At 40.1% G+C, this 26,830-nt stretch overlaps 1 protein-coding gene across 1 annotated transcript in view; it reads left to right on the forward strand.

Annotated features, from left to right (window-relative positions):
• The window catches only part of LOC138656740 (UPF0462 protein C4orf33 homolog), a 161,520-nt gene that overhangs the window by 124,052 nt on the left and 10,638 nt on the right, over positions 1-26,830 (forward strand). The window contains exon 6 of the mRNA XM_069743950.1: positions 13,227-13,432. Within this exon, the coding sequence (XP_069600051.1) occupies positions 13,227-13,432 (206 nt within the window). The remainder of the gene's footprint in view (positions 1-13,226; positions 13,433-26,830) is intronic.

Here is a 26,830-nt window from a genome sequence, read left to right on the forward strand (position 1 = left end):
CTCTGTTGACTTTAGGTAGCTCAACTATCATTACATACAAGCTCCTCCTCACTGCTTAAAGTTTTCTTAAGACCCATAGATATTAAAGGGAATCTGTCACCTGAATTTGGCGGGCTATGTAAATGCCTTGCTTTCGGTCCGATGGGCGGTGTTTCTTCTTTTTTCCTCCACCCCATCCATCTCCGCTGTCCGCAATATTTTCCGGAATTGGAGTAGGTGTCCTCCATAGTTCACACGTGCGCAATGCAATCTCGTGCACGTGCAGTATACTTTGCCCATCTGCAGGCAAAGCTAAAAAGCATTACTGTGCATGCGCCGGCGCACTATGTCCCGGAACACAGAGGAATGGAGTTGCAAGGCGCATTCTAGACTTAAGAAAAAACAGTAAAAACATTAGCAGTTGGTGGCCAAAAGTATCTAGAACCACATGACCAGAGCCTTACTAAAAACATGTAATTTTATTAAGTATGCATTCAAAATATCAGAGAATCGTATATTTTTAAAGCATGTCTAATTTAATTACATGTTTTTAATTTTTATTTTTGCTTTGTGGTTCCAGATGCATGTTAGACCTAAACTCAATTTAAGTTCTTTCTTAATGAGGGGGGGCAGTAAGAAGGGCTGTGAAGTCGGTAAACCAAATCTCCGACTCCTCAATTTCCCTAACTCCTTGACTCCGCCTCCTCAGCACCGGTTACTACGGAGCATGTGCATAAAGTGCAGCACAGATTCATCTCAACTAAAAGCCGAGATTCTTATATCAAGAACAGAACAGACAGTTGTAGGACATTTCATAACTTTCCCAAATTCTTATGAAAACATTTACAGCACATCCTGCATTGTAATACCGTACACAATTTATTATACCGCTCTGGGAAAAAATTAAGAGACCACTGCAAAATGTTCAGTTTGTCTGATTTTTCTCTTCATAGCTATATTTTTGAGTAAAATGTAAATTGTTCATTTATTCTGTAAACTTCTGACAACACGTCTCTGAATTTCCGAGCAATAAATTTTGTATTTTTTTCTGAAGAAGAAAAATAGTCAAAATAAAAAAAACAGTGCTTTCAGGCCTCAAATAATGCCAAGAAAGCAAGTTCATAATCATTTAGAAACAACAATACTAATGTTTTAACTCAGAAAGAGTTCAGAAATCAATATTTTATGGAATAACCATGATTTTTAATCACAGCTTTCGTGCGTCTTGGCATGATTTCCACCAGCCTTTCACACTGCTTTTAGTGTAAAAATTTAAGCAGTTGTTCTTTGTTTGATGGCTTATGACTATCCATCATCCTCTTGATTATATTCCAGAGGTTTTCAATGGGGTTCAGGTCTGGAGATTGGGCTGCCCATGACAGGGTTTTGATGTGGTGGTTCCTTAATTTTTGCTAGAGCTGTATATTTTAGGAGTCAGAGTTGGTCCATTTTATGCCGACTCTGACTCCAACTCCAATAAAAATGGACACCGATTCCAACTCCACAGCCCTGGCAGTAGGGACGTATAATATATTAATAATTTTATTCCGAATTCCGCAGCACTTTATAATTCAGAGGGTACTTGAACAGACAAGATAAGACATTACCGAGTAACATATGGTTCATTACATACGAAGAGGAGTGATGGACTTGCTCGCAAGCTTACAATAAGATCCCTTTTCTAGATATTAATGGGGCTACAGTGATCACATATTTATCACATATCCTGAATAAAGGTCACAATTGCATGACCATATTGTTTTATAGCTCTGTAATACAGAATTCAGATATTCTATGATATCAATAAAAGTCTATGTGCCCATAATGTGTCTTCCATAGTATGGAATCATAAGATCCACCTTCAAACTTTTTCTTCTTAACCCTTATTACATGTATGAAATTCAAGTCATCAAATAATGTAAGATTTAGGTAGTGCAGCAGGTAATTGCCCAAATTTAGCATCCATGCAAATAGACCCACCATAAAATTTGACCTGAAATATTACAAGTGGGAAAGGAAAGACAAAACTGAAGAAAAAACAAGCCCTGAAGGAGTTATATAAATGGTGGTCCAAAGAAGATGTAAAGTTGTCATCCATAGCGACCAGTCAGATTACAGATCGTATTTGTCAAACCTAACTGACTGTACGTTATTGAAAACATTTTTGTACACTACTTTTTTTTCTATGTGTAGGCATAACAGAATTTTATCATTCTGCTATTCTTAAAAACAAAGATAGCTGATTTGCAATTGGTTCAATGCAATGTATCCATATTTCTGTCCCGATTTATCGAGAATGGGTGTACACATGCCAGTCATGAAGCGTGCACTGGAGTAAGATGCGCCAAATTCATTAACTGGTGTGTGCAATCTTTGAGCTACCATGAATCCTTACAAGAAATACACTGGAGTACATTTTTGTCGTAATTTATATCTTTTGTACTGCAAATTATGATGAATGTGTTGGCTGCTCTTAGCCACACTCCTGAGTTGTGCAAAAAATTTTCAACATTTCAAGCAGTTTTACTCTTGAATTCTGGAAAAACTCTTTGATTAATCAGTTTTTTGCCGTTTTTGAAGGCTGTAAGTGATTTTGTAGTTATTGGCCAAATTCAGAAAGGTGGAACTTCATTACCTAGACAGGAATTTAAAACAGAAATATGTTTTGTGTTGCTGGTTTAGAGGAAATACCGTATATCATCAAAACATTAATTCAAATTTTGCTTAAATACTTTTTTAAAGTGTTTTTTAGACAATTTTAGCAATGCTCTTTTTTCATATCAAAATTTGCTTATAAAAAGTAGAAATCTTGCAGTTTCCTCACTGGCTACTGGGTTTATTTTAGTTTCCTATTTCCTGTAATTTACAGAAGACTTTTCAGCAGTCTCATTATCATCACAGGCATTATAGATAACAAATACCTTCATTCACAGCTGATAATACAGGATAGGTGATCTCACAACTGACTCTGGTCCCCTTCACAATGATTTTTGCACACGCTCAGATGCTTCAAAACAATGGCATGTGATCTGAGTTAGTCTATTGCTGCTAATGTATATGGGAATTTCCTGAAAGAATAAGTCTAAAATAGCCCCAATGGTCAGTGTGAAAATTGATTTAAATTTTTTTTAAATAAATTGTTATATGAAAAATATTTTTAAAAAATGGCAAAAATTTTGAAAAAATACATTGAACATAAAAAATTGTTTTTAGACCGTAGATAATTTTCTGATGACACATTGGCTTTAATTGAAAGTATAAAAACTTGGCTCAAAGATCAATGGGATATTAGTAGATAGTAAGGAGTCTCTTCTACTTTTTTTGTGGCTTTCTTTCCAAATGTATGCATGAATTAATAATTTTTGCCCTGGAAAGTAAAGTAGAAAATGAACCAGCAAAGAGTCTCAGATTTTCATTCCACGCCAGCCTGTCTTCTTAACATCTATTTTTTATGTCAAAGATTTTATGCAGTGATGAGGTTTATATTGAAAGCGTGGTGACATATTGCAGCCATCACGGGAGTCTTCTTTGATATTAAAATATGAATAAACTTTCATTTGATGCTGTCTTCATCCTTCAATACGTAAGGGCCACCAAACCTCAGGATTGATTGCAGTGTTAAAGGATTAGATCAGTGGAATTAGATTTCCCTATCAGAGGCATTGAATTCATCCCAAGTGTCTCATTGATATTATGGCTGCTGGAGGGAAAGCAGGCGCCCGCCTCTGAATGACTTCAAGCAATCAATGTCACTTTCCTTTGTGTGACTTTTTACTGGTGTGTTTTCGATTTTAACTCAGCCAAAAAAAAGAAAACTCAATTAATATTTTTTATTTATTATTTGTCTGTAAGACAACCATTTTTTTTTATTGTGCTTTTCTTAAAATGAAAACTGATGGTAAAGCACTCAAAATATGCAATAATGTTAAGCAGTTTATATGGAATACTGACTACGTTTGTCTGCTTGATAAATGGGAGTAGATGAAGCTTTTTAGAAGGTCAACAATTCCCTTAGAAAAATCCCAAGACTATATGCGAAAAACATGACCTTACTTGCCAAATATTGAAAGATTTTTTTCCATTATATTAATGTGGTACCAAGGTTCAGTGCTTACACATTAAAATCTCATGGACACAAGTTGTACTGTGCCTATACAATGGAAAGGACCATTATTTGACTTTGCAAATGTCTTCTTTTATAGTTTTTTTTATGTTGAAATTATTTAAATTCTCCATTGATACGTATGATAAGTGCAGGGATTAAAAATTGGCAAATGAGTCATAAGACCCCTAGTCCAGGACCAGCAAGTATCAACCATTAGATATTCCACAAATTCCTTTAACTTTTCATAACATTAAAATGTATATTTTACTTATGGCATCTAAGTGGTACCGTTTCTCCTTGTGGAGAATGACATGGCAGGCTTGACATGTCAGAGTGAGGAGACTTATACACCATGTATGCTCCTCTGGGAAATTAAACATGCAAATTGCCTCTTCAAATGGCCCCTCATCAGTGCAAAGTATGAGATCTGACTTGGCTAGGTGAGAGGCTTAAGACTGGGATCTAAGGGGTCAAGTTTCTCCTTGTGGAGATGCCAATCTCAAATCAGATCTCACTGACAATGAGCAGCACCCGAAACACCCTGTCTGCAAATTGAGATTCTGGTTTGGCTTTTAGCCTAAAGGTACCTTCACACATAATGATTTCGTTGACGATATCGTTGCAACATCACGCTTTTTGTGACGTAGCAAGGATCCCGCTAACGATCTCGTTATGTGACGTCACCGCTGTGCTCTGCTTTACGGTCGGCGCTGACACAGTCAGTGCGGGAAGCTGATGGCGGGGGACGTGACAGACATCGAAATGTGAGTACGTACTGTTTTTTTTTTTTTACTTTTACAATGGTAACCAGGGTAAATATCAGGTTAAGCGTGGCCCTGCACTTAGTAACTCGATGTTTACCCTGGTTACCCGGGCACTTCGGCCTCGTTGAAGACAGTTTCAACTATGCCGAAGTCTTTCCCCTGATCGTTGGTCGCTAGAGAGAGCTGTCTGTGTGACAGCTCCCCAGCGACCACACAACAACTTACCAACGATCACGGCCAGGTCGTATCACTGGTCGTGATCGTTGGTAAATCGTTTAGTGTAACGGTACCTTAAGTTAAGGATTCTTTAAGGGTCTATATTGACTTTTCAGATTGCTACTAAAACAAGGCACTAGAGTTTAGGTCTTCTTCTTCTCTGAAGAGGCAGTTTGCATATTTCACTTATGTCCATCCATACCTTTAATCACAGCAACGGATGTCTCCATAACTTGAGAGTACTCCTTCACCCTGCCTGGGATGATCTGTTAATTCACCAATGTATGGCTAGGGTCACACGACAGTATTTTCTCTCATTAGAGAAAATCAGTCTAATTATACTAATGACACTCTGATCAAACACTGATTAGAGTTTGATCAATGTGAGATTATATTGGAATCTGATGAGAAGAACATGGAAAAAAATAAAAAAATCACCATATTCTCCATTCTGTCAGTCTGTGAAAATCGGGACCACACACTGTCATGTATTACTAGTGCTGTCCGATTTTTTCCACAGAGTAATTGACTTTTATGGCCAAGTGTGATCTGATTTATGGATGCAAATCATGCATGCTGTAAATTTTTCCTCGGACGGACTCAGACCCATAGAATAACATTGGTCCGTCTACGATTTAATGTTTTGTTGGATTGCACTCGTACTGAAAATATGCTCGCCTCAATTAACCGTATTGCAGATTTTTTATAGGCTAAACAATATTTTTTTAGCTAAATGTAATACTTCAAAATACTTAAAGAGGACCTGTCATTAGCCAACCAGCCAGACAGTTTTTGCTTTTACTTTATTTCTGCTCCCCCTATGGATATTCCGTTTTTTTTTTTTACCAAGGAGGTATCACAGGGTAATTATGCAGAACGGCCTAAATACACACCCCTGAGAATTCTGTGAGCAACGCCACCTTAGTAAGACCATAAAAATTTGAATAAAAAAAGCCAATACAGTGCTGCACATTGCTTTTGGGACCCCTTCATTTTTTTCATAGATTGTACAATATCTTCACAAGTAAATGGAAATGTAAAATTGTTATATCCTCAGGATTTTTTAATTTGTGGTCCAAAGTAATTCAACAGTAAAGCATTGTTTTTCAACTTACATGTTGCAATTTCAAAGAAGAAACAAAATAAACAGCATGTGCAGTAATAAAGGCACCACTATTTAATATATGGATGGACGCCCTTTGGCATTGATGACAGCCTCCAATCGTTTCTTGTAGCCATCAATAAGCTTCTTGCTTTTCTCAGCTGGTGTTATCTCCCACTCTTCCTTTGCAGTTTGTTAAAGCTCTTGAATGTTTGCAGGTTTCTTTTTCCTAATGGCAGATTCAGCTCACCCCAAAGATTTTCAATGGGATTGAGGTTAAGAATCATTGCTTGCCATTTTAAAACAGTCCATTTTTTCTTTTCAACCATTCCTGTATACTGTTGGATGTGTGCTTTGGGTCATTGTCTTGCTGGAGGACCCATGATCTTTGACTCAAATCAAGTTTTCTTACACTGGGTAGGACATTTTACTCTAAAATCTCTTGTTAATTCTTTGATTTTATGATTCATGTGATTAGGCCTCCAGTACCAGGCAGTGCAAAGCAACCCCACAGCATTATGGATCCTCCACCATACTTAACTGTTGGTAGGGTGTTGTTTTCCTTATAAGCTTCATTGCACCGTCAGTAAACAAACTGTTGCTTTGCATTGCCAAAAAGTTCTATCTTTGTTTCATCTGTCCACAGAACATTTTCCCAGAAGAATTGTGGTTTGTAAAGGTACTCTTTGGCAAGGATCAGTTGTTCCTTTTTATGCCTTTTCGTCAGCAATGGTTTCTTCCTTGACCTTCGCCCCAAAAGCTCTGCTTGGTTTAGTGTGCGGTGTATGGTACTTGTTGAAACCATGACACCAGACTGTTCCAGGTTGGCCTTCAGATCTTTGGATGTTTGAAATGGTGTTTTTACCACCACTCACACCTGCGTTCGGAGTCATCTCTTGTAAATTTTCCTCTTTCCCCCACGTCTAGGAAGATTCTATATGGTTCCATGCTTGGAAAACATCTTCATCACATTGCGCACTGTTGAAACTGGGATAACAATGTCTTTGGAGATGACCTTAAGACCTTTGGAAATCTTGTGTTTGCTAATAATATCAGTTCTGATGTTCTCAGATAGCTCTTTTGTTTTCACCATTGTCACAAATGAACAGGGCCTTCCATGTGGCTTTTTAAAACACTGAAGTCATCATTCATTGGCTCATTCATGTCACATGGGCACTGACAATCACAGGTCATTCTCAATTGTGATTTACCACAGGCAAGTCAAAATGTGTTTCCATACTAATTTATTGTAAAGGGTGCCAATACCAGTGTCACAGCAAGCTTTAGGTTTTTCTATTTTTCCCTCCCATTGTTTTTTGCTTTAAATTATTGTTTATCATTTGCTCGTTTGCATTTAACATGAATGCTCTACACAAAACAACTGTTTCACTTGAATCATTTTTTTCAGGAGATATTCCACATTATGTACTTAAACTTCATGGGTGCCAAAAATGATTAGCAGGACTGAATCTCTGTACTCACATGGTGGGTTTAAAAAAATAAATAAATGGATAACTCAGGAGCGCAGCAAAAATAAAATAAGTGCAAAAACTGGCCACCATTGATGTGGTAACAGGTCCTCTTTAAAGGGAACCTGTCACCTGTTTTTTTTTCTCATATAACCTAAGGCCACCACCTTTTAGCCCTGTGTTACAGCATTCTGAAATATATATACGCAAAGTAGTGTAGTGTGCATACGCTGGCATTCTTTGGCCTTTCCGTGTGCATGCGCAGAACAGTACTTTTCTTTGACCTCAGCAGAGCAGAGAGTAGTGCGCCTGCACAGGAGCGTGACGGGCAACACTGTGTGTATGACTTAGGGCGCATCTTCCACATGAAGCAGAGGAGGATGGTGATCACAAGAAGAGAGGAGGCACTGGACTCAGATCATAGAAGACCATCGAGCCAGACCGCCCTGTAGGTGAGTATAGTAAAAGGTCTTTTTGTTTTGCAATGAGTCTTGTAGACTTATGTATAACATTCCAGAATGCTGTAACACAAGGCTGAAAGGTGGTGGCTGTAGGTTATATGAGAAAAACATGGTGACAGGTTCCCTTTATGTCCAAAACAGTTGAGGTCAATGCCTGCTCTACAGCCGATACATGAAAGTTAAAGGATTATGATTACTATACCATTCCGTTCTGTAGGATACATTATATTAGAAATCAAATGGTAATTTAAATTTCCTCTGAGTATGTGGGAAAGCAATGAGTAGCTTTATTTCAGTATGGAATATTAACCTTTGTTATGATTCATAGCAAACACTGAAGAAAAAACCTGCCAATATCAACGAAGTCCTGCATGAACGCAAACCATTTCGGGAGCTCTGTGCCTCTGTTCTGATAGCTTAACAATACCATCTTCAGGGCTAGGAAAGTTTATTAATAAAATATGAGCTGGATTTAGGTGCAAAAAAAAGTTATATGGAAAATATTCCCATGTAGATAGCACAAAGGTATTAATGAAAAAAAAATGTTCTGAGCATAATGCAAGAAAAATGGAAGTGTCACAAAATGCGATCTGTTACTGGAGACATTTCAGACCCATACCCAGCATGAAGCAATGAAGAAGTCATGCACTTCAATAGCAGGTGATACATTTCCCTGCTAATAGAATATATTTTAAATACAAGCTTTCAAGAGCAGAGTTTTTCCCTCGGTTTCTTAAAAATCCAATCACATTTATAAGTTCTTATCATCCGGGGCCAAAATACATTATGATTTTGTGTTCTTGAACAGATTTCAACATTCCTTTGAGGATGTGACTGCTGATATAATTTTAAAGTGATCTGCATTTTGAGAAATAATGTCTGACCACTGTAGCTTTTATTATAAGCTTAGTAGTACGACTGTCATCAGCTCCCGGAGAAGCAGAGTCTGAAAGCCCAATTGAAATCTTTCGTCTTCAATGCAAAACTTGAGTTGTAGTCACTTTTTGACCTGAGCTGTATCTTTTATTGATGATTGGACTTTGAATACAGACCTAGGCGTATTATTTTATTTTCAGCTGCAGCGATGGAAATTATCATCTCTGCTTGTAAAGTTTTCTATAAAACTTTATGTACTTACTACAAGTGACAGGTATGAAGAAAGATCTGTGCCAGGCTGCGTAAATGTTTCTTCGGAACAGTTTGACCAGAACAGACCAATCTGATCTTCACTATAATAGTCTTATTCCTATAAACATTTTTCTCATATTATTCTGCACAAGTTACAATGGCTATAATACTTGTATATTTCCTATAATTGTCCCTGTTTTTGTGCTATCTTTGCAATTATTGTGAAAGTCACAATATTAGCCAAGCCATAAATCTATCTTTAGGCAGCAGTTTTGGGGTACTTGCCCCTTGTGAGTATTGAGTAGAGCACTGGTTGGCTGGATGAGATGCCTTGGATGAAGCTTTGGGAAACACTTGAGACTTATCCGATGAATGGAGGCTTAGGCGTTTCTGGCTAGGCTTATAATCCTAGTCATGTTATTGTTATTGCGTCAGACATTCACTTATAGGGTAGCTAACTTTAACTGGTGGCACTATGGAGTCATTTTTTTCTTCTGCAAGATGGTTAATTTATATATGTTTTCTGTTAGCGCATTGCCTGTAAGTCTCTGTCTGCCATATAGGTCTTCTTAAAGGGAACCTATCACCAGGTTTACCCAATATAAACTATGGTCACCATCATTACTGCCTCTTTACAACAGTCTGGCAAACTTTATATAAGTCCCACACACCCTCTGCACTGCCCCAAAAATATCTTTTATTGGGAAGCCATATTTCCCAGGTCCTACATCATCCACATAGCGTCGGCATTTGTTAAGTGCAGAGAGAAGTACTGGAAGGCGTATGCGCGAGGTTTACATCCAGGTCATCTTGGCTCTTTGGCCTCTCCTAGAGCATGCGCATTAGAGTACTTTGCTCTGCCATCAGCAAAGCAAAATTAAGTACTCCTGCTCAGGAGTGCGATTGGGGCCACTGTGTTGATGACATAGGACGCATTATCCAGATGAAGCAAGGAGGAGGACGTGATTGTGATGAGAGAGGAGGCACCAAAGCAAGGCCAGCGACACCCATGGGACTGAACTGCGGTGTTTGTGAGGGAGGGGATAACAAAAGGTATATTTGAGGCAGTGCAGAGGGCTTGTATGACTTATATGCAGCTTGCTTGACTACTGTATAAGACGCTGTAACGGTGGTGGCCATAGTTTATATTAGGAAAACTTAGTGACATGTTCCCTTTAATGATAAAAATGTGAATTTCCCTGTACACTTCCATTTTCCAGAGCAATATGATTTGCAATGAAGATATTCTCATATATTCATGAATTTAATGTCCCTTATCTTGCAAACCCCAAAGCATATTTCAAATAAGATTTAAAAAATGAAAAAGAAAGTCCTTATACTGACCTTACCGCTCACCTCTTTGGCCCCTCTGCTCTTCAGCCCATTTTCTTATCACCTTCACCAAGTGCTAAATGCCCAGTCCTCTTCAGGATAGATCAGGACTTCTGGCTCTGATGAGGCTCGGCATGAATCATATCGTAATGAGGTATGCCACGATCCTGGGCAGGGCATTCAGCACTTGGCGGCCCTACTAAGAAGATCCGCCGAGGACTGGTTAGTGAGGAGCTGAAAAGTTGAGCACTAAGGTGAGTAAAAGTATTTTTTTAACCCTTTACGGTTCGGCTAAATGTTGCCTGACTGCTGCCATTTTGCTGAATAAGCTTAGAAACGAACAGCAAAAAATTTGCAGATTGGCAAATTGGAATTCTGATCTATTCAAGTAGAATTCAATTGGATGTAATATTTGGATGTATTCACTCATCTGTAATAGCAAGTATTGGATTTACATCTAGGCACCGATTATTATTATTATTATTATTATTATTATACATTTTTATAGCGCCATTTATTCCATGGCGCTTTACATGTGAATATGGGGCAAATATAGACAAATACATTAAACATGAGCAGATAACAAGGCACACGAGTACATAAGGAGGGAGGACCCTGCCCGCGAGGGCTCACAGTCTGCAGGGGGTGGGTGAAGATACACTAGGAGAGGGAAGAGCTGGCTGTGCGGCTGTTCAGTAGGTTGAGGATCACTGCAGGCTGTAGGCTTGTCGGAAGAGATGAGTCTTCAGGTTCTTTTTGAAGGTTTCTATGGTAGGCGCAAGTCTGATGTGTTGGGGTAGAGAGTTCCAGAGTATGGGGGAAGCACGGGAGAAGTCTTGGATGCGGTTATGGGAAGAAGAGATGAGAGGGGAGTAGACAAGGAGGTCTTGGGAGGATCGGAGGTCGCGTGTAGGTAGGTACCGGGAGACCATGTCACAGATGTATGGAGGAGACAGGTTGTGGATGGCTTTGTATGTCAGTGTGAGGGTTTTGAACTGGAGTCTCTGGGCGATAGGAAGCCAGTGAAGGGCTTGACACAGGGGAGAGGCTGGGGAATAGCGGGGGGACAGGTGGATTAGTCGGGCAGCAGAGTGTAGGATGGATTGGAGTGGTGCCAGAGTGCTAGAGGGGAGTCCAGAGAGTAGGAGGTTGCAGTAGTCGAGGCGGGAGATGATAAGGGCATGCACTAGCATTTTTGCAGTGTTGCGGTCAAGGAAAGCACGGATCCGGGAAATATTTTTGAGTTTGAGACGACAGGAGGAGGCAAGGGCTTGGATATGTGGCTTGAAAGAGAGGGCAGAGTCGAGGATCACCCCGAGGCACCGGGCGAGTGGGACTGGGGATAGTGAGCAGCCATTGACATTGATGGATAGGTCTGGTGGAGGGGTAGAGTGAGATGGGGGAAAGATGATGAATTCTGTTTTGTCCATGTTCAGTTGTAGAAAGCGAGCAGAAAAGAAGGCTGAAATGGCAGACAGACAGTGCGGGATTTTGGTAAGCAAGGAGGAGAGGTCAGGTCCGGAGAGGTAGATCTGCGTGTCGTCAGCGTAGAGATGGTACTGCATACCGTGGGATTCTATGAGCTGTCCCAGGCCGAAAGTGTAGATGGATTATCGGGTAAAACAGAGAAAATGCCAGCTCACACTTCAGTTAGTTCTGTCAGTATCGAAACACGTGAACAACGCCACTGCCCGGCTTATGATGCACGCTCGATCGTTTGTTTATAGCTATGAGGTTCCCAAGTCTCCCCTAACACCTCTGGGCTGTTGGTGTGTGGTTTCTTATTGCTCTTTTTAGTTTTTGTAAATAAAGGAATTCATTTTACCCATACCTTAGACTAGAAGCTGGGTCATTTTTCCTTCCACAGATTATCTGGCCCCATTGAACGTGTATAGCTGGAAATGATGAACCTAATTAACATGTTGATACACACATTTTACATATGAGTAAGCCATCTTCATTGATACATAACTGGTTCTTTGCGCAGGTATCCCACCCATAGGTTCGAGTCTATTTTTGCTTTGTGTAAAACATAAAGGGGCAGTTTTCTTAATAATAATAATAATAATGTGTATTATAATGAATACAATTAAATTATTAACAAGTTTTATGCTAATTATATACAGTAGTATCCTTCATGTTTGATAAATTTGGGATAATGTACCACTCACCATACAGTTTACACCAACCTTGCATGACCCTTGGTAATTTTTCTTTTAGATTGCAATACATGTGCAGATGTAATTTATACCCGCCAACATGTAATAATTATACCACCTTGTACTTTATTGCCTCCTTTATTTTCACATAACACTGAAATTCCGACTTCTTAACAAAGTACCATAATCCACATTAATTGTTGTCTATGTCTCATACATGACCCCATATGTCTCATGGCTTTTGTTGTTAGCCTTGCCGGCTATCTCCTGTTTGCTGCATTAATTTCCTTGTAATGGTTCTCAAAACCATTAGTGAGACATTATCAAGACCCCCCCTTTGTTAGGGCATCTTTCAGAAAATATATTATAGTTAGTATAATAGGAATGCATTAGGGAATATTTTCACAACAAATGGCCTCCAGGATAAAATCACCAGCGCATATATATTGTATGTATAAAAATGTGTCAGGCATAATCCTTGTAGTAATTTTATTATTGTACCATTTATTAGACAGAGCTACCGCTGGAATTTGTAGCAGATACCACATCAGAATGGGGCGAATGGCACGGCACTGCTCTGATCCCCTGGTCCTATTTCCCTCCTGGTGTTGACATGATGAATTCCTATGCTATTCATGGCGCTGGGGTTGGACGAGTTTATGAGTCCTTATATCCAATTCCTCCACAGCAGATAGCAGAAGGACAAGGCCCCAATTTGTAAGTGTGATTATGTTTATGAATGTCTTTACTATGATTGCAAGGAGGACTGCAATACGGGGGTTGAGTAGATGTATTTACTATTCAGTACTGAGTATCACTAAGGGGTTAAGCACAGAATGTCAGTAGTTGTCCACCACTTCTTAGTCTAACTTGACTACATTTAGTGAAATGTCTTGAAAATGAACATCCCGCATTGCAGATGCAGATAGTCTAGGAGTGGTTCTCACAAAATAGATAAATGTAGGAAGCAAAGGATTTACATCCCAGGAACCTACAGATTAAGGCTGTCATACACATTACATGGTCAGCCAATCCTGATAAAATTGGCAGATTTATCTAATATTTATGGGGGCCTTCAAGATAATATGCCACCAGGTTTTCTCACCTAATCTGAGAGCAGGATAATGCTTGCAGTTTTATCAGCAGATAGAGGACTAGTAAACCTGCTGCCATGTAGTCCTCCATATTCATGAGCTCTGTATAACCCCGCCTCCACCACTGATTGGCAGCTTTATGCCTATGAGCTGTGTTCATGGAAATCTGCTAATCAGTGGTGTTGGCGGGGTTATACATACAGTATCAGCAATGAATCATGCAAATTTCAAAATATCTGTAGATCCGCCACATGTATTATACAAAAGCATATACACACATATATATATATATATATATATATACATATACATATACACACACACACACACACATATATATATATACACATACAGCCATATACATACACATACATCCCGTGTCCCACAGTCGGCCATATATGATCCAGAAATATCTGGATAATGGAATATCGATATATCCGCCATGAATCCTACAGCAATATGTATATAGTATATACCATCATGTATTATACCAGTGTCTATGATATATAATAATAATAATGTATAAAGATATTAATAGAGAGTGATATTGATGTAACCCCTTTTCATGTACTGCACCATGAAATTAATGGCGGTATATAAATAATATAATAATATCGAAATATATAATCCAGGACCCATATATCGGATAGTTTGCCTAGTAGTACTTGTGATACGTCTGCTATATATATCAAACCCTTAATAGTCACTATTATCTATGTTGCTTTGGGGAGGTTATATAAAACAGTATCCATACAAGTGCCATGCACGGTAATGTGGTATACCCCTGGACTAAATTGCGGTATATACATACATGCCATGCTATATTGAAGAATCCCATATATTCACCATGCACTCATTTGCAATACGTATACCTCATCGCCATACACCAACTTGCTACAGTATCTATAAATACTCGCAGTCCCATATATAAACCCTATGGCAGTATGTATATATATATATACAGTGGGGCAAAAAAGTATTTAGTCAGTCAGCAATAGTGCAAGTTCCACCACTTAAAAAGATGAGAGGCGTCTGTAATTTACATCATAGGTAGACCTCAACTATGGGAGACAAACTGAGAAAAAAAAAATCCAGAAAATCACATTGTCTGTTTTTTTAACAATTTATTTGCATATTATGGTGGAAAATAAGTATTTGGTCAGAAACAAAATTTTATCTCAATACTTTGTAATATATCCTTTGTTGGCAATGACAGGGGTCAAACGTTTTCTCTAAGTCTTCACAAGGTTGCCACACACTGTTGTTGGTATGTTGGCCCATTCCTCCATGCAGATCTCCTCTAGAGCAGTGATGTTTTTGGCTTTTCGCTTGGCAACACGGACTTTCAACTCCCTCCAAAGGTTTTCTACAGGGTTGAGATCTGGAGACTGGCTAGGCCACTCCAGGACCTTGAAATGCTTCTTACGAAGCCACTCCTTCGTTGCCCTGGCGGTGTGCTTTGGATCATTGTCATGTTGAAAGACCCAGCCACGTTTCATCTTCAATGCCCTTGCTGATGGAAGGAGGTTTGCACTCAAAATCTCACGATACATGGCCCCATTCATTCTTTCATGTACCCGGATCAGTCGTCCTGGCCCCTTTGCAGAGAAACAGCCCCAAAGCATGATGTTTCCACCACCATGCTTTACAGTAGGTATGGTGTTTGATGGATGCAACTCAGTATTCTTTTTCCTCCAAACACGACAAGTTGTGTTTCTACCAAACAGTTCCAGTTTGGTTTCATCAGACCATAGGACATTCTCCCAAAACTCCTCTGGATCATCCAAATGCTCTCTAGCAAACTTCACAGGCCCGGACATGTACTGGCTTAAGCAGTGGGACACGTCTGGCACTGCAGGATCTGAGTCCATGGTGGCGTAGTGTGTTACTTATGGTAGGCCTTGTTACATTGGTCCCAGCTCTCTGCAGTTCATTCACTAGTTCCCCCCGCGTGGTTCTGGGATTTTTGCTCACCGTTCTTGTGATCATTCTGACCCCACGGGGTGGGATTTTGCGTGGAGCCCCAGATCGAGGGAGATTATCAGTGGTCTTGTATGTCTTCCATTTTCTAATTATTGCTCCCACTGTTGATTTCTTCACTCCAAGCTGGTTGGCTATTGCAGATTCAGTCTTCCCAGCCTGGTGCAGGGCTACAATTTTGTTTCTGGTGTCCTTTGACAGCTCTTTGGTCTTCACCATAGTGGAGTTTGGAGTCAGACTGTTTGAGGGTGTGCACACGTGTCTTTTTATACTGATAACAAGTTTAAACAGGTGCCATTACTACAGGTAATGAGTGGAGGAAAGAGGAGACTCTTAAAGAAGAAGTTACAGGTCTGTGAGAGCCAGAAATCTTGATTGTTTGTTTCTGACCAAATACTTATTTTCCACCATAATATGCAAATAAATTGTTAAAAAAACAGACAATGTGATTTTCTGGATTTTTTTTTCTCAGTTTGTCTCCCATAGTTGAGGTCTACCTATGATGTAAATTACAGACGCCTCTCATCTTTTTAAGTGGTGGAACTTGCACTATTGCTGACTGACTAAATACTTTTTTGCCCCACTGTATATACAGTTATATGAAAAAGTTTGGGCACCCCTATTAATCTTAAGCTTAATGTTTTATAAAAATTGTTTTTTTTGCAACAGCTATTTCAGTTTCATATATCTAATAACTGTTGGACACAGTAATGTTTCTGCCTTGAAATGAGGTTTATTGTACTAACAGAAAATGTGCAATCTGCATTCAAACAAAATTTGACAGGTGCATAAATATGGGCACCCCACCAGAAAAGTGACATTAATATTTAGTAGATCCTCCTTTTGCAAAAATAACAGCCTCTAGTCGCTTCCTGTAGCTTTTAATGAGTTCCTGGATTCTGGATGAAGGTATTTTTGACCATTCCTCTTTACAAAACAATTCCAGTTCAGTTAAGTTTGATGGTCGCCGAGCATGGACAGCCCTCTTCAAATGATCCCACAGATGTTCAATGATATTCAGGTCTGGGGACTGGGATGGCCATTCCAGAACAGTGTAATTGTTCCTTTGCATGAATGCCTGAGTAGATTTGGAGCGGTGTTTTGAATCATTGTCTTGCTGAAAGATCCATCCCCTGCGTAACTTCAACTTTGTCACTGATTCATGAACATTATTGTCAAAATACTGGGGGGAATCCATGCGTCCCTCAACTTTAACAAGATTCCCGGTGCCGGCATTGGCTCCACCAAATTTTACTGTGGGTAGCAAGTGTTTTTCTTGGAATGCTGTGTTTTTTGGCCGCTATGCATAACGCCTTTTTGTATGACCAAACAACTCAATCTTGGTTTTATCAGTCCGCAGGACCTTCTTCCAAAAAGAAATTGGCTTCTCCAAATGTGCTTTTGCATACCTCAGCCGACTCTGTTTGTGGCGTGCTTACAGAAACGGCTTCTTTCGCATCACTCTCCCATACAGCTTCTCCTTGTGCAAAGTGCGTTGTATAGTTGACCGATGCACAGTGACACCATCTGCAGCAAGTTGATGCTGCAGCTCTCTGGAGGTGGTCTGAGGATTGTCCTTGACTGATCTCACCATTCTTCTTCTCTGCCTTTCTGATGTTTTTCTTGGCCTGCCACTTCTGGCCTTAACAAGAACTGTACCTGTTTTCTTCCATTTCCTTACTATGTTCCTCACAGTGGATATTGAAAGGTTAAATCTCTGAGACAGCTTTTTGTATCCTTCCCCTGATCAACTATGTTGAATAATCTTTGTTTTCAGATCATTAGACAGTTGTTTTGAGGAGCCCATGATGCCACTCTTCAGAGGAGATTCAAACAGGAGAACAACTTGCAAGTGGCCACTTTAAGTAGCTTTTCTCATGATTGCATACACCTGGCTTTGAAGTTCAAAGCTCAATGAGGTTAGAAAACCAAAAAAAGTGCTTTAAGGTACCGTCACATTAAGCGACGCTGCAGCGATATAGACAACGATGCCGATCGCTGCAGCATCGCTGTTTAGGTCGCTAGGAGACGTCAAACACTGTAACAGCAGAACGATGCAGGAGCGATCCAGTGACGTACTTATCGTTATCGCTGGTTGTTCTATCCATGGAAAAACATTGCAGGCATTGTTGCTTTTGCTGTCAAATAAAATGAATCACGCCGACCTGACGACCAAATAAAGTTCCGGACTTTCAGCGACGACCAGCGATGTCACAGCAGGATCCTGATCGCTGCTGCGTGTCAAACACAACGAGATCGCTATTCAGGACGCTGCAACGTCACGGATCGTTGTCGTTCTCGTTGGTAAGTTGCTTAATGTGACGGTACCTTAAGTAAGTCAGTAAAAAGTAGGTAGAAGTATTTAAAACAAGAAAATGATATGGGTGCCCGTACTTATGCACCTGTCAAATTTTGTTTGAATGCAGATTGCACATTTTCTGTTAGTACAATAAACCTCATTTCAAGGCACATTACTGTGTCCAACAGTTATTAGATATATGAAACTGAAAAAGCTGTTGCAAAAAAACAGTTTTTATAAAACATTAAGCTTAAGATTAATAGGGGTGCCCAAACTTTTTCATATAACTGTATATATATATATATATATATATATATATATATATATATATACACAGTATATATCTGATAAGAATAATCAGGCAGTAATCCATGGCATAACAGCCATGCAGTACATAATATAACAACATTGTCTATATATATATTACTGTATCTGTACCCGTGTCTGCAGCCATGCCACAGGGACACATGAGGCAGGTAACATATAGAAATCCCTGAGGATAAAGACCTCCCAGGATATAATGCTTATATATATATATATATATGTATATATATATATATACTGTATATATATATATATATACAGGATCAGATATTGCAGCAGTACATGGTGTATGAGGTACATGTACCCGCATCCCTCATAATGATGTCCCCAATATTATACTCCCTGAAGCAGCAGACATGCTTCCTGTTTCTTTGTTTGTTTGAAGGATTGTGTATGTGAAATGATGAGGGGAGTAGTTGTCTGAGGATTTCTGTAATGTCCTTCCACTTGTATCTCCGGGAGGTGAGGTATCTTGCTTGCTGTCCAGTGTCTTTCCAGAAGTCTTCTTGCTTGCTTCTGAGGCTTGTGTTGGCTTGCTGTCCAGACGTCCTGGGAGCAAAAGAGGGTTACGGCTCCTCCCTGTGTCCTTTTTATCCTCCTTTACCCCCCTCCTTCTCTCCCGTGCCTAGGTCACTTCCCCTATGTAATTTCCCCTTTTGTCAATCCTTTACTTCCTCCCCCCCTTCCCTACCATTCTCCCTGCCTTTTCCCAAAATCCCAAATCACATGGTCACTCGCTACCTGCCCCGGTCATGCCCCCCTCCTTCGGACCCTCCGTGCCTCATCCGGGGATTTCTTTATCTGGCTTTAGGATAAATGTTGTCGTTCACTCTTTAAGTTTCTGCAAAGGTGGTAAAAATAGCAAAAATGTGTGCCAAATGTGTGTGAAATGTGTGCGAAAAGTGTGCGGAAAGTGTGCGAAAAGTGTGCGAAATGTGTGCACAATGTATGTGAAATGTGTGTGAAATGTATGTGAAATGTGTGCACAATGTGTGTGAAATGTGTGCACAATGTCTGTGAAATGTGTGCACAATGTGTGAAATGTGTGCACAATGTATGTGAAATGTGTGCACAATGTGTGTGAAATGTGTGCACAATGTCTGTGAAATCTGTGCACAATGTGTGTGAAATGTGTGCGCAATGTATGTGAAATGTGTGCGCAATGTGTGTGAAATGTGTGCACAATGTCTGTGAAATGTGTGCGCCATGTATGTGAAATGTGTGCACAATGTGTGTGAAATGTGTGCACAATGTGTGTGAAATCTGTGCACAATGTGTGTGAAATGTGTGCGCAATGTATGTGAAATGTGTGCACAATGTGTGTGAAATGTGTGCACAATGTCTGTGAAATGTGTGCGCAATGTATGTGAAATGTGTGCGCAATGTGTGCAAAATGTGTGCGAAATGTGTGCGAAATACACTGTGTGCAGAATTATTAGGCAAGTTGTATTTTGATCACATGATACTTTTTATACATGTTGTCCTACTCCAAGCTGTCCAAGCTAGAGAGCCAACTACCAATTAAGTAAATTAGGTGATGTGCATCTCTGTAATGAGGAGAGGTGTTGTCTAATGACATCAAAACCCTATATAAGGTGTGCTTAATTATTAGGCAACTTCCTTTCCTTTGGCAAAATGGGTCAGAAGAGAGATTTGACGGGCTCTGAAAAGTCCAAAATTGTGAGATGCCTTGCAGAGGGATGCAACAGTCTTGAAATTGCCAAACTTTTGAAGCGTGATCACCAAACAATCAAGCATTTCATGGCAAATAGCTAACAGGGTTGCAAGATGCGTGTTGGGCAAAAAAGGAATAAAATAACTGCCCATGAATTGAGGAAAATCAAGCGTGAAGCTGCCAAGATGCCATTTGCCACTAGTTTTGCCATATTTCAGAGCTGCAACGTTACTGGAGTAACAAAAAACACAAGGTGTGCAATACTCAGGGACATGGCCAAGGTAAGGAAGGCTGAAAAACGACCACCATTGAACAAGAAATATAAAATAAAACGTCAAGACTGGGCCAAGAAATATCTTAAGACTGACTTTTCAAAGGTTTTATGGACTGATGAAATGATAGTGACTCTTGATGGGCCAGATGGATGGGCCAGAGGCTGGATCAGTAAAGGGCAGAGAGCTTCACTCTGACTCAGACGCCAGCAAGGTGGAGGTGGGGTACTGGTATGGGCTGGTATCATCAAACATGAACTTGTGGGACCTTTTCAAGTTGAGGATGGAGTGAAGCTCAACTCCCAGACCTACTGCCAGTTTCTGGAAGACAACTTCTTCAAGCAATGGTACAGGAAGAAGTCGGTATCGTTCAAGAAAAACATGATTTTCATGCAAGACAATGCTCCATCACATGCCTCCAACTACTCCACAGCGGGGCTGGCCAGTAAAGGTCTCAAAGAAGAAAAAATAATGACATGGTCCCCTTTTACACCTGATCTGAACCCCATAGAGAACCTGTGATCCCTCATAAAATGTGAGATCTACAGGGAGGAAAAACAGTACACCTCTCGGAACAGTGCCTGGGAGGCTGTGGTGGCTGCTGCACGCAATGTTGATTGTAAACAGATCAAGCAACTGACAGAATCTATGGATGGAAGGCTGTTGAGTGTCATCATGTTTATGTCATATTATGTTTATTGCTAAATTTTGTGCAGTTATATTGGTTTACCTGGTGAAAATAAACAAGTGAGATGGGAATATATTTGGATTAAGTTGCCTAATAATTCGGCACAGTAATGGTTACCTGCACAAACAGATATCCTCCTAAGATAGCCAAATCTAAAAAAAAACCCACTCCATCTTCCAAAAATATTAAACTTTAATGTTTATGAGTCTTTTGTGTCGATTGAGAACATAGTTGTTGATTAATAATAAAAGTAATCCTCTAAAATACAACTTGCCTAATAAGGGTACCGTCACACAGTGCAATTTTGATCGCTACGACGGCACGATTCGTGACGTTCGAGCGATATAGTTACGAGATCACAGTGTCTGACACGCTCCTGCGATCAGGGACCCCGCTGAGAATCGTACGTCGTAGCAGATCATTTGAAACTTTCTTTCGTCGTCTAGTGTCCCGCTGTGGCGGCATGATCGCATGGTGTAACATATATCGTATACGATGTGCGCATAGTAACCAACGGCTTCTACATCGCACATACGTCATGAAATTATCGCTCCAGCGTCGTAGATTGCAAAGTGTGACAGCAGTCTACGACGCTGGAGCGATATTGTTACGATGCTGGAGCGTCACGGATCGTACCGTCGTAGCGATGAAAATTGCACTGTGTGACGGTACCCTAATAATTCTGCACACAGTGTATGTGTGAAATGTGTGCGAAATGTGTGTGCAATGTATGTGAAATGTGTGTGCAATGTGTGTGAAATGTGTGTGAAATGTGTGTGCAATGTATGTGAAATGTGTGTGCAATGTGTGTGAAATGTGTGTGAAATGTGTGCGCAATGTGTGTGAAATGAGAATGAAATGTGTGTGAAATCTGTGCGCAATGTGTGTGAAATGTGTGGGAAATGTTTGCGCATTGTATGTGAAATGTGTGCGAAATGTGTGCGCAATGTATGTGAAACGTGTGCGAAATGTGTGTGAAATGTGTGTGAAATGTGTGTGAAATGCGTGTGAAGTGTGTACCTTTTTATAACTCTGTTAGAAAACTATGACCTTGGTTTATGGAAAAAACAGGTAGAATCTGATTATCAAGTGGGGACCATAACGTAGAAAGGCATGACACCGGCGTTTTGGAACCAGACAGATGAACATGTCACATCTAGGGTGTATTAAAAGATTGTAATCAACTTCTTGCTTCCATAGCGCAGCGACATCATTCCATTCAGTGACAAAAAGACTTATATTGCTCTAATACCAGCACAGAGGTGTAACCTCTCAGTTTTTGCCATTAGGCAGGATGTTCATGCTGACATTTATGTCTCAGAAACTCTTCCCAATGCCAATCTTCCTCATGGTAGTGCTGTATCTTATTGTCATCCTCATGATGATTGTCCCACATCCAGTTTATTGACATGAATAGTCTTCTTGGACTCTTACTGTTGGCTCCGGAGATGCAGTGCTCATGGACAGCATTCACGTGAGGCCTCATAAATATTCCATGTAGAAAGACGTAACTATAAATGTGTTAAGTTCATGCAGATTTCCATTAGCTATTTTTCCCACTTTATTTATGTAGAATCAATAGAATGTATTTTTTTTATTCTAGTGCTATTATTTAAAGACTTACACCTTTCATATACAATTATTATCCTGAAAGGCGGGCACGGGCTTGCTATTTCTTTTCACAGAATAGTTCATAGTGTGACATGTGTATTGAAGTATACAATTAATGTAATACATTTATACACAATGGTAAAAACCTCAACATGGAATGATTGCATAAGTGATACACTTTTAAGAAGATTTGCTATTGTGATATTAAAGTGACTGCATGGGACATGGGATTCTATGGGTTTGTATGGTCTATGTGACCTGGTGTAGATACACAACATCTGCTATGCATTTTGATGAGTAACTGGCTCTCGGGCTGCTTGTTCAGTAATCGCACACAGCACAATGTAATCAACCTCACAATCATCTTCATAGCACAACCAACACAGGAAATGTCATTAGCTTTTACTCTCCTTTTTTTTTTTTCAGTTTTCATCTTTTTCTTTCCATTTATTTTTTATCTTCTATTACTTACTTCCCACTTCTCTTTACTTTTCACTATTTTTTTTCTTGTTATCTTTCTGTTCCCTCTTTGTTGTTCTCTTTTTTAGCTTTTTTGTTTTCAACTTTTCCCTGTACTTAGTTATCTTCTTTATCTACTTGGACCTTCTGTCCTACCTTCCCTCCCATGTCTCTTGTAACATGGTGCTTTTCTTTGGTTTCTCCTCCTTCTCTTTTTCCTTTCCTTCTCTTTTTCCTCAAATGATAATGTCGTCTTCTTCATCTTTTTTTCTACTTCATGGCTTATATGTTTTTTAATCTCCTTTCCTTGTCTTTCATCTCCTTGTATGATGGTTGTATCTTCTTCCACTCATTTTCCTTATTTGTTCTTTGATTTCACTTCTTTTCCCTTTCTCCTTGCTTTTTGTTTTTGGTGTCCTTCTTTGGTACACCATTCTATACCATGATGAGAAACAAAAAAATAAATTGAACATAATAAAGCACTAAATACCAAATTAAACATTACATAAGAAGCTGGCAGTGCTTTCTTAAAGTGTACATCAAGGCCACATAATGCTACGCAAGCAAAATGGAAGAATCAACAGTAGAATTGTGAAGTATATAACCAAAGCAAGAGTCATTGAATACTATCGTCTGTTCCGATTGTCTAAAAATTAGGTATTAACCAAGAAATAGAAATTACATACAGAAGTAACACATTGTAGAGCCAGGGTACATTTGAAACAAGCCAAATGTTTAGTGTAAAGTGTACCTATCATTCAAGTTAGATTTTTGATATGGTATACTAAGTTAAAATTCTTGCCATAGGTGTTAGGTCTCGAGTTCCCGCTTCTGCACAGGGGGAATCTCGAGCCATCTCCGCTGCGGTCTCCCATTCTTATCCAGCCGCAGTGGAGTCTGCTCAGCAGGGACGTCGGTCCCAGCGTCTTGCTCAGTCTCACTCTGTACAGGGAGTTACTGCTGCTTCTTCAGCTTCTGCCATTAAAGCCAGTGCTGGTCAGCAGCGAGCGGACTTCTCTGGGACTAAGTCCTTGTCTGCACACACTGAGCATGCCCAGGGCAAGATCTCCCATTGGAGATCGAGGGTCATGTGCTCAGGCTCTGCAGCACATTCCATTGGTCCTCTTGGCAGGTCTTGGAAGGGCAAAGTTTCTGTGGCCACTTCCTGTGCTGCAACTATATAACTGCGCATGACCGCACGGCCATGCGCTAGTGTACATTTGCATACGTGTGTTTGTTGTGAGTGCAAGTCGTCCTTGGATACCCCTACCCTATTGAATGTCTGTTCGCGGAAGGTGTATGTTTGCTATCTAGCGCCCGACTTATCCTACAGCACGTATCACACACTACAGCGTCCAGTTGCTGTGACCGCCAGTACGGCGCCGTGCACTTCCTCTGTGCTTTCCTTACCCAAGCCTGGGTGGTTAGTGGCGTTCGTCAGTGCGGCACCGCATGCACTCTTGTGCCTTAATATTGTTATTTAGTTTCCTTACACACCCAGTTGCGGTGTTGTGCCAGCAAGGGTCTAATCGGACTTCAATCCTAGTTGGGGTTGAGTTCGCTGACTACTTGCTCGCGCTCTATGTGCGGTACCGCGGTCCTGTGACGCAACAGGATCGCTTCCTTCACGCTGGGTGAAGTTTAACCCACGTGTGTATACTTATGAGTACCGCCATATAGTCCGTCATTACTTGGCAGCAGGTTCCATCTCTGCACGGTGGACCCCGGGCTGCGAACGCACCATACTCTATCTGTCTTATTATTTGGTGCGTTCCGCTAGCCCTAACAATAGGTTGGTCCAATAGAAACTTCCATGGGCAGAAGCGTTCAGCTCTTGCTCGAATGAGCACAGATTGGTGTCGGGACCCATTCATTTGTGCCTGTACACTTCTATGAGCATGTGCTCATGGAGGGACTGATTAATTTTGCATGCTGAACTGTGTGCTTCTAAGCAGTCATTTAGGCAATTCGTGGGGGTCTTAGACGCTGGCCCTTAAAGGGCATCTGTCACCAGAAGTTTATCCACCAAACTATTTAAATGCGCATAAATATCACAATATTCATATGTCACAAACAGTATTTCCAGGTTGGGACTATAACCAATTTCTGTGTTCCCCTACCAATAATGATAAATTGATACAGGGTGGAGTACTCCTATAACATTACATACCCTAAAAATACAGTTGCTGAAGTAGCCAAAAACCACCAAAATTTATTAAAATGTTATAATTCTATTGAAACATGATTAACATTTTTGTATGTGATATAATGGTCTTATGCAGATGAAAAAGCTAGTGGAGGAAGTTCCATAGCCACATAAAACAAATTGTTATAAAAATAAGTGAAACACAATTTATAATAGCATAAAACAGAGTAATTACTCTTTGAATTATTACATCCTATCACATGGTGAATACCATTATTGCACATAGATGCCCATAAAGTTCACAGTAAAATGCAAAAATGAATGTAAAGTGCACTGCTTACTTATAATGTGCCAAGAATACCCTGGTGGTTTGTGGCTACTCCAGCAGGTGTTTTTGTCTTGTTGGGGTATACAATATTTATATGTGCATGTAGCTCTTTCAAAGACAAGTCCAGCAATACCTTTACATAGTCAGTCTGTCTCACCCTTTCAGACAAAGCAGTGTTTGAACTAATATGTATGAATCTAAGGCTGGAAGTCTGAAGCCTCTGTCACTCCAGCTCTGTTACCCACCCAGCGCCTCAGTGAGGTATTAGAAGGTGGAGCTGGGTGGGGAATAGAGCTGAAGTGATAGAGGCTTCGGATATACACCTTCCTTTACATATCAATTAAAGTACCACTCCAGCGATTTTTTTTTAAATTTCAGCTCTGGATTGGGGCCAGTAATGTAAGTTCCCTGCCCTTAGTATTATACATGCCTGCTGCTGTCTTCACCTCTTCCCAGCGCCGCCCCGGTCCATACTGCCATCTTGTGGCTGCTATAACTGACTGACCTGAAGTCAGAGGTAGCAGTCACAAACTCTCAGTGTAAGTCTATGAGGGTCTCATTCTGGTTCTTATAGACTCACATTGAGACCCATTGATAAACATGGAGCTTCCCAGGCTATTACCCCCTTCCCAGGCTATAGACATCTGCCCTGACCTGTCAGCTTTCTCTCTGCTGGTTATTAAAACATCTGGGGACCACACGCCATTTTTTTTTTAAAGTTATTTAATTATTAGCTAAATACATGAACATTACACTACAGATGCACTGCACTAATGTGACTGACATTTTTCTATCTATTCTATGTACACTGCTCAAAAAATAAAGGGAACACTTAAACAACAGAATATAACTCCAAGTAAATCAAACTTCTGTGAAATCAAACTGTCCACTTAGTAAGCAACACTGTTTGACAATCAATTTCACATGCTGTTGGGCAAATGGAATAGACAACAGATGGAATTTATTGGCAATTATCAAGACACACTCAATAAAGGAGTGGTTCTGCAGGTGGGGACCACAGACCACATCTCATTACAAATACTTTCTGGCTGACGTTTTGGTCACTTTTGAATGTTGGTTGTGCTTTCACACTCATGGTAGCATGAGATGGACTCTACAACCGACCCAAGTGGCTCAGGTAGTGCAGCTCATCCAAGATGGCAAATGAATGCGAGCTGTGGTAAGAAGGTTGGCTGTGTCTGTTAGCGTAGTGTTCAGAGGCTGGAGGCACTACCAGGA

The sequence above is a fragment of the Ranitomeya imitator genome, chromosome 1 (assembly GCF_032444005.1).
Source record: "Ranitomeya imitator isolate aRanImi1 chromosome 1, aRanImi1.pri, whole genome shotgun sequence".
Classification (NCBI taxonomy): domain Eukaryota; kingdom Metazoa; phylum Chordata; class Amphibia; order Anura; family Dendrobatidae; genus Ranitomeya; species Ranitomeya imitator.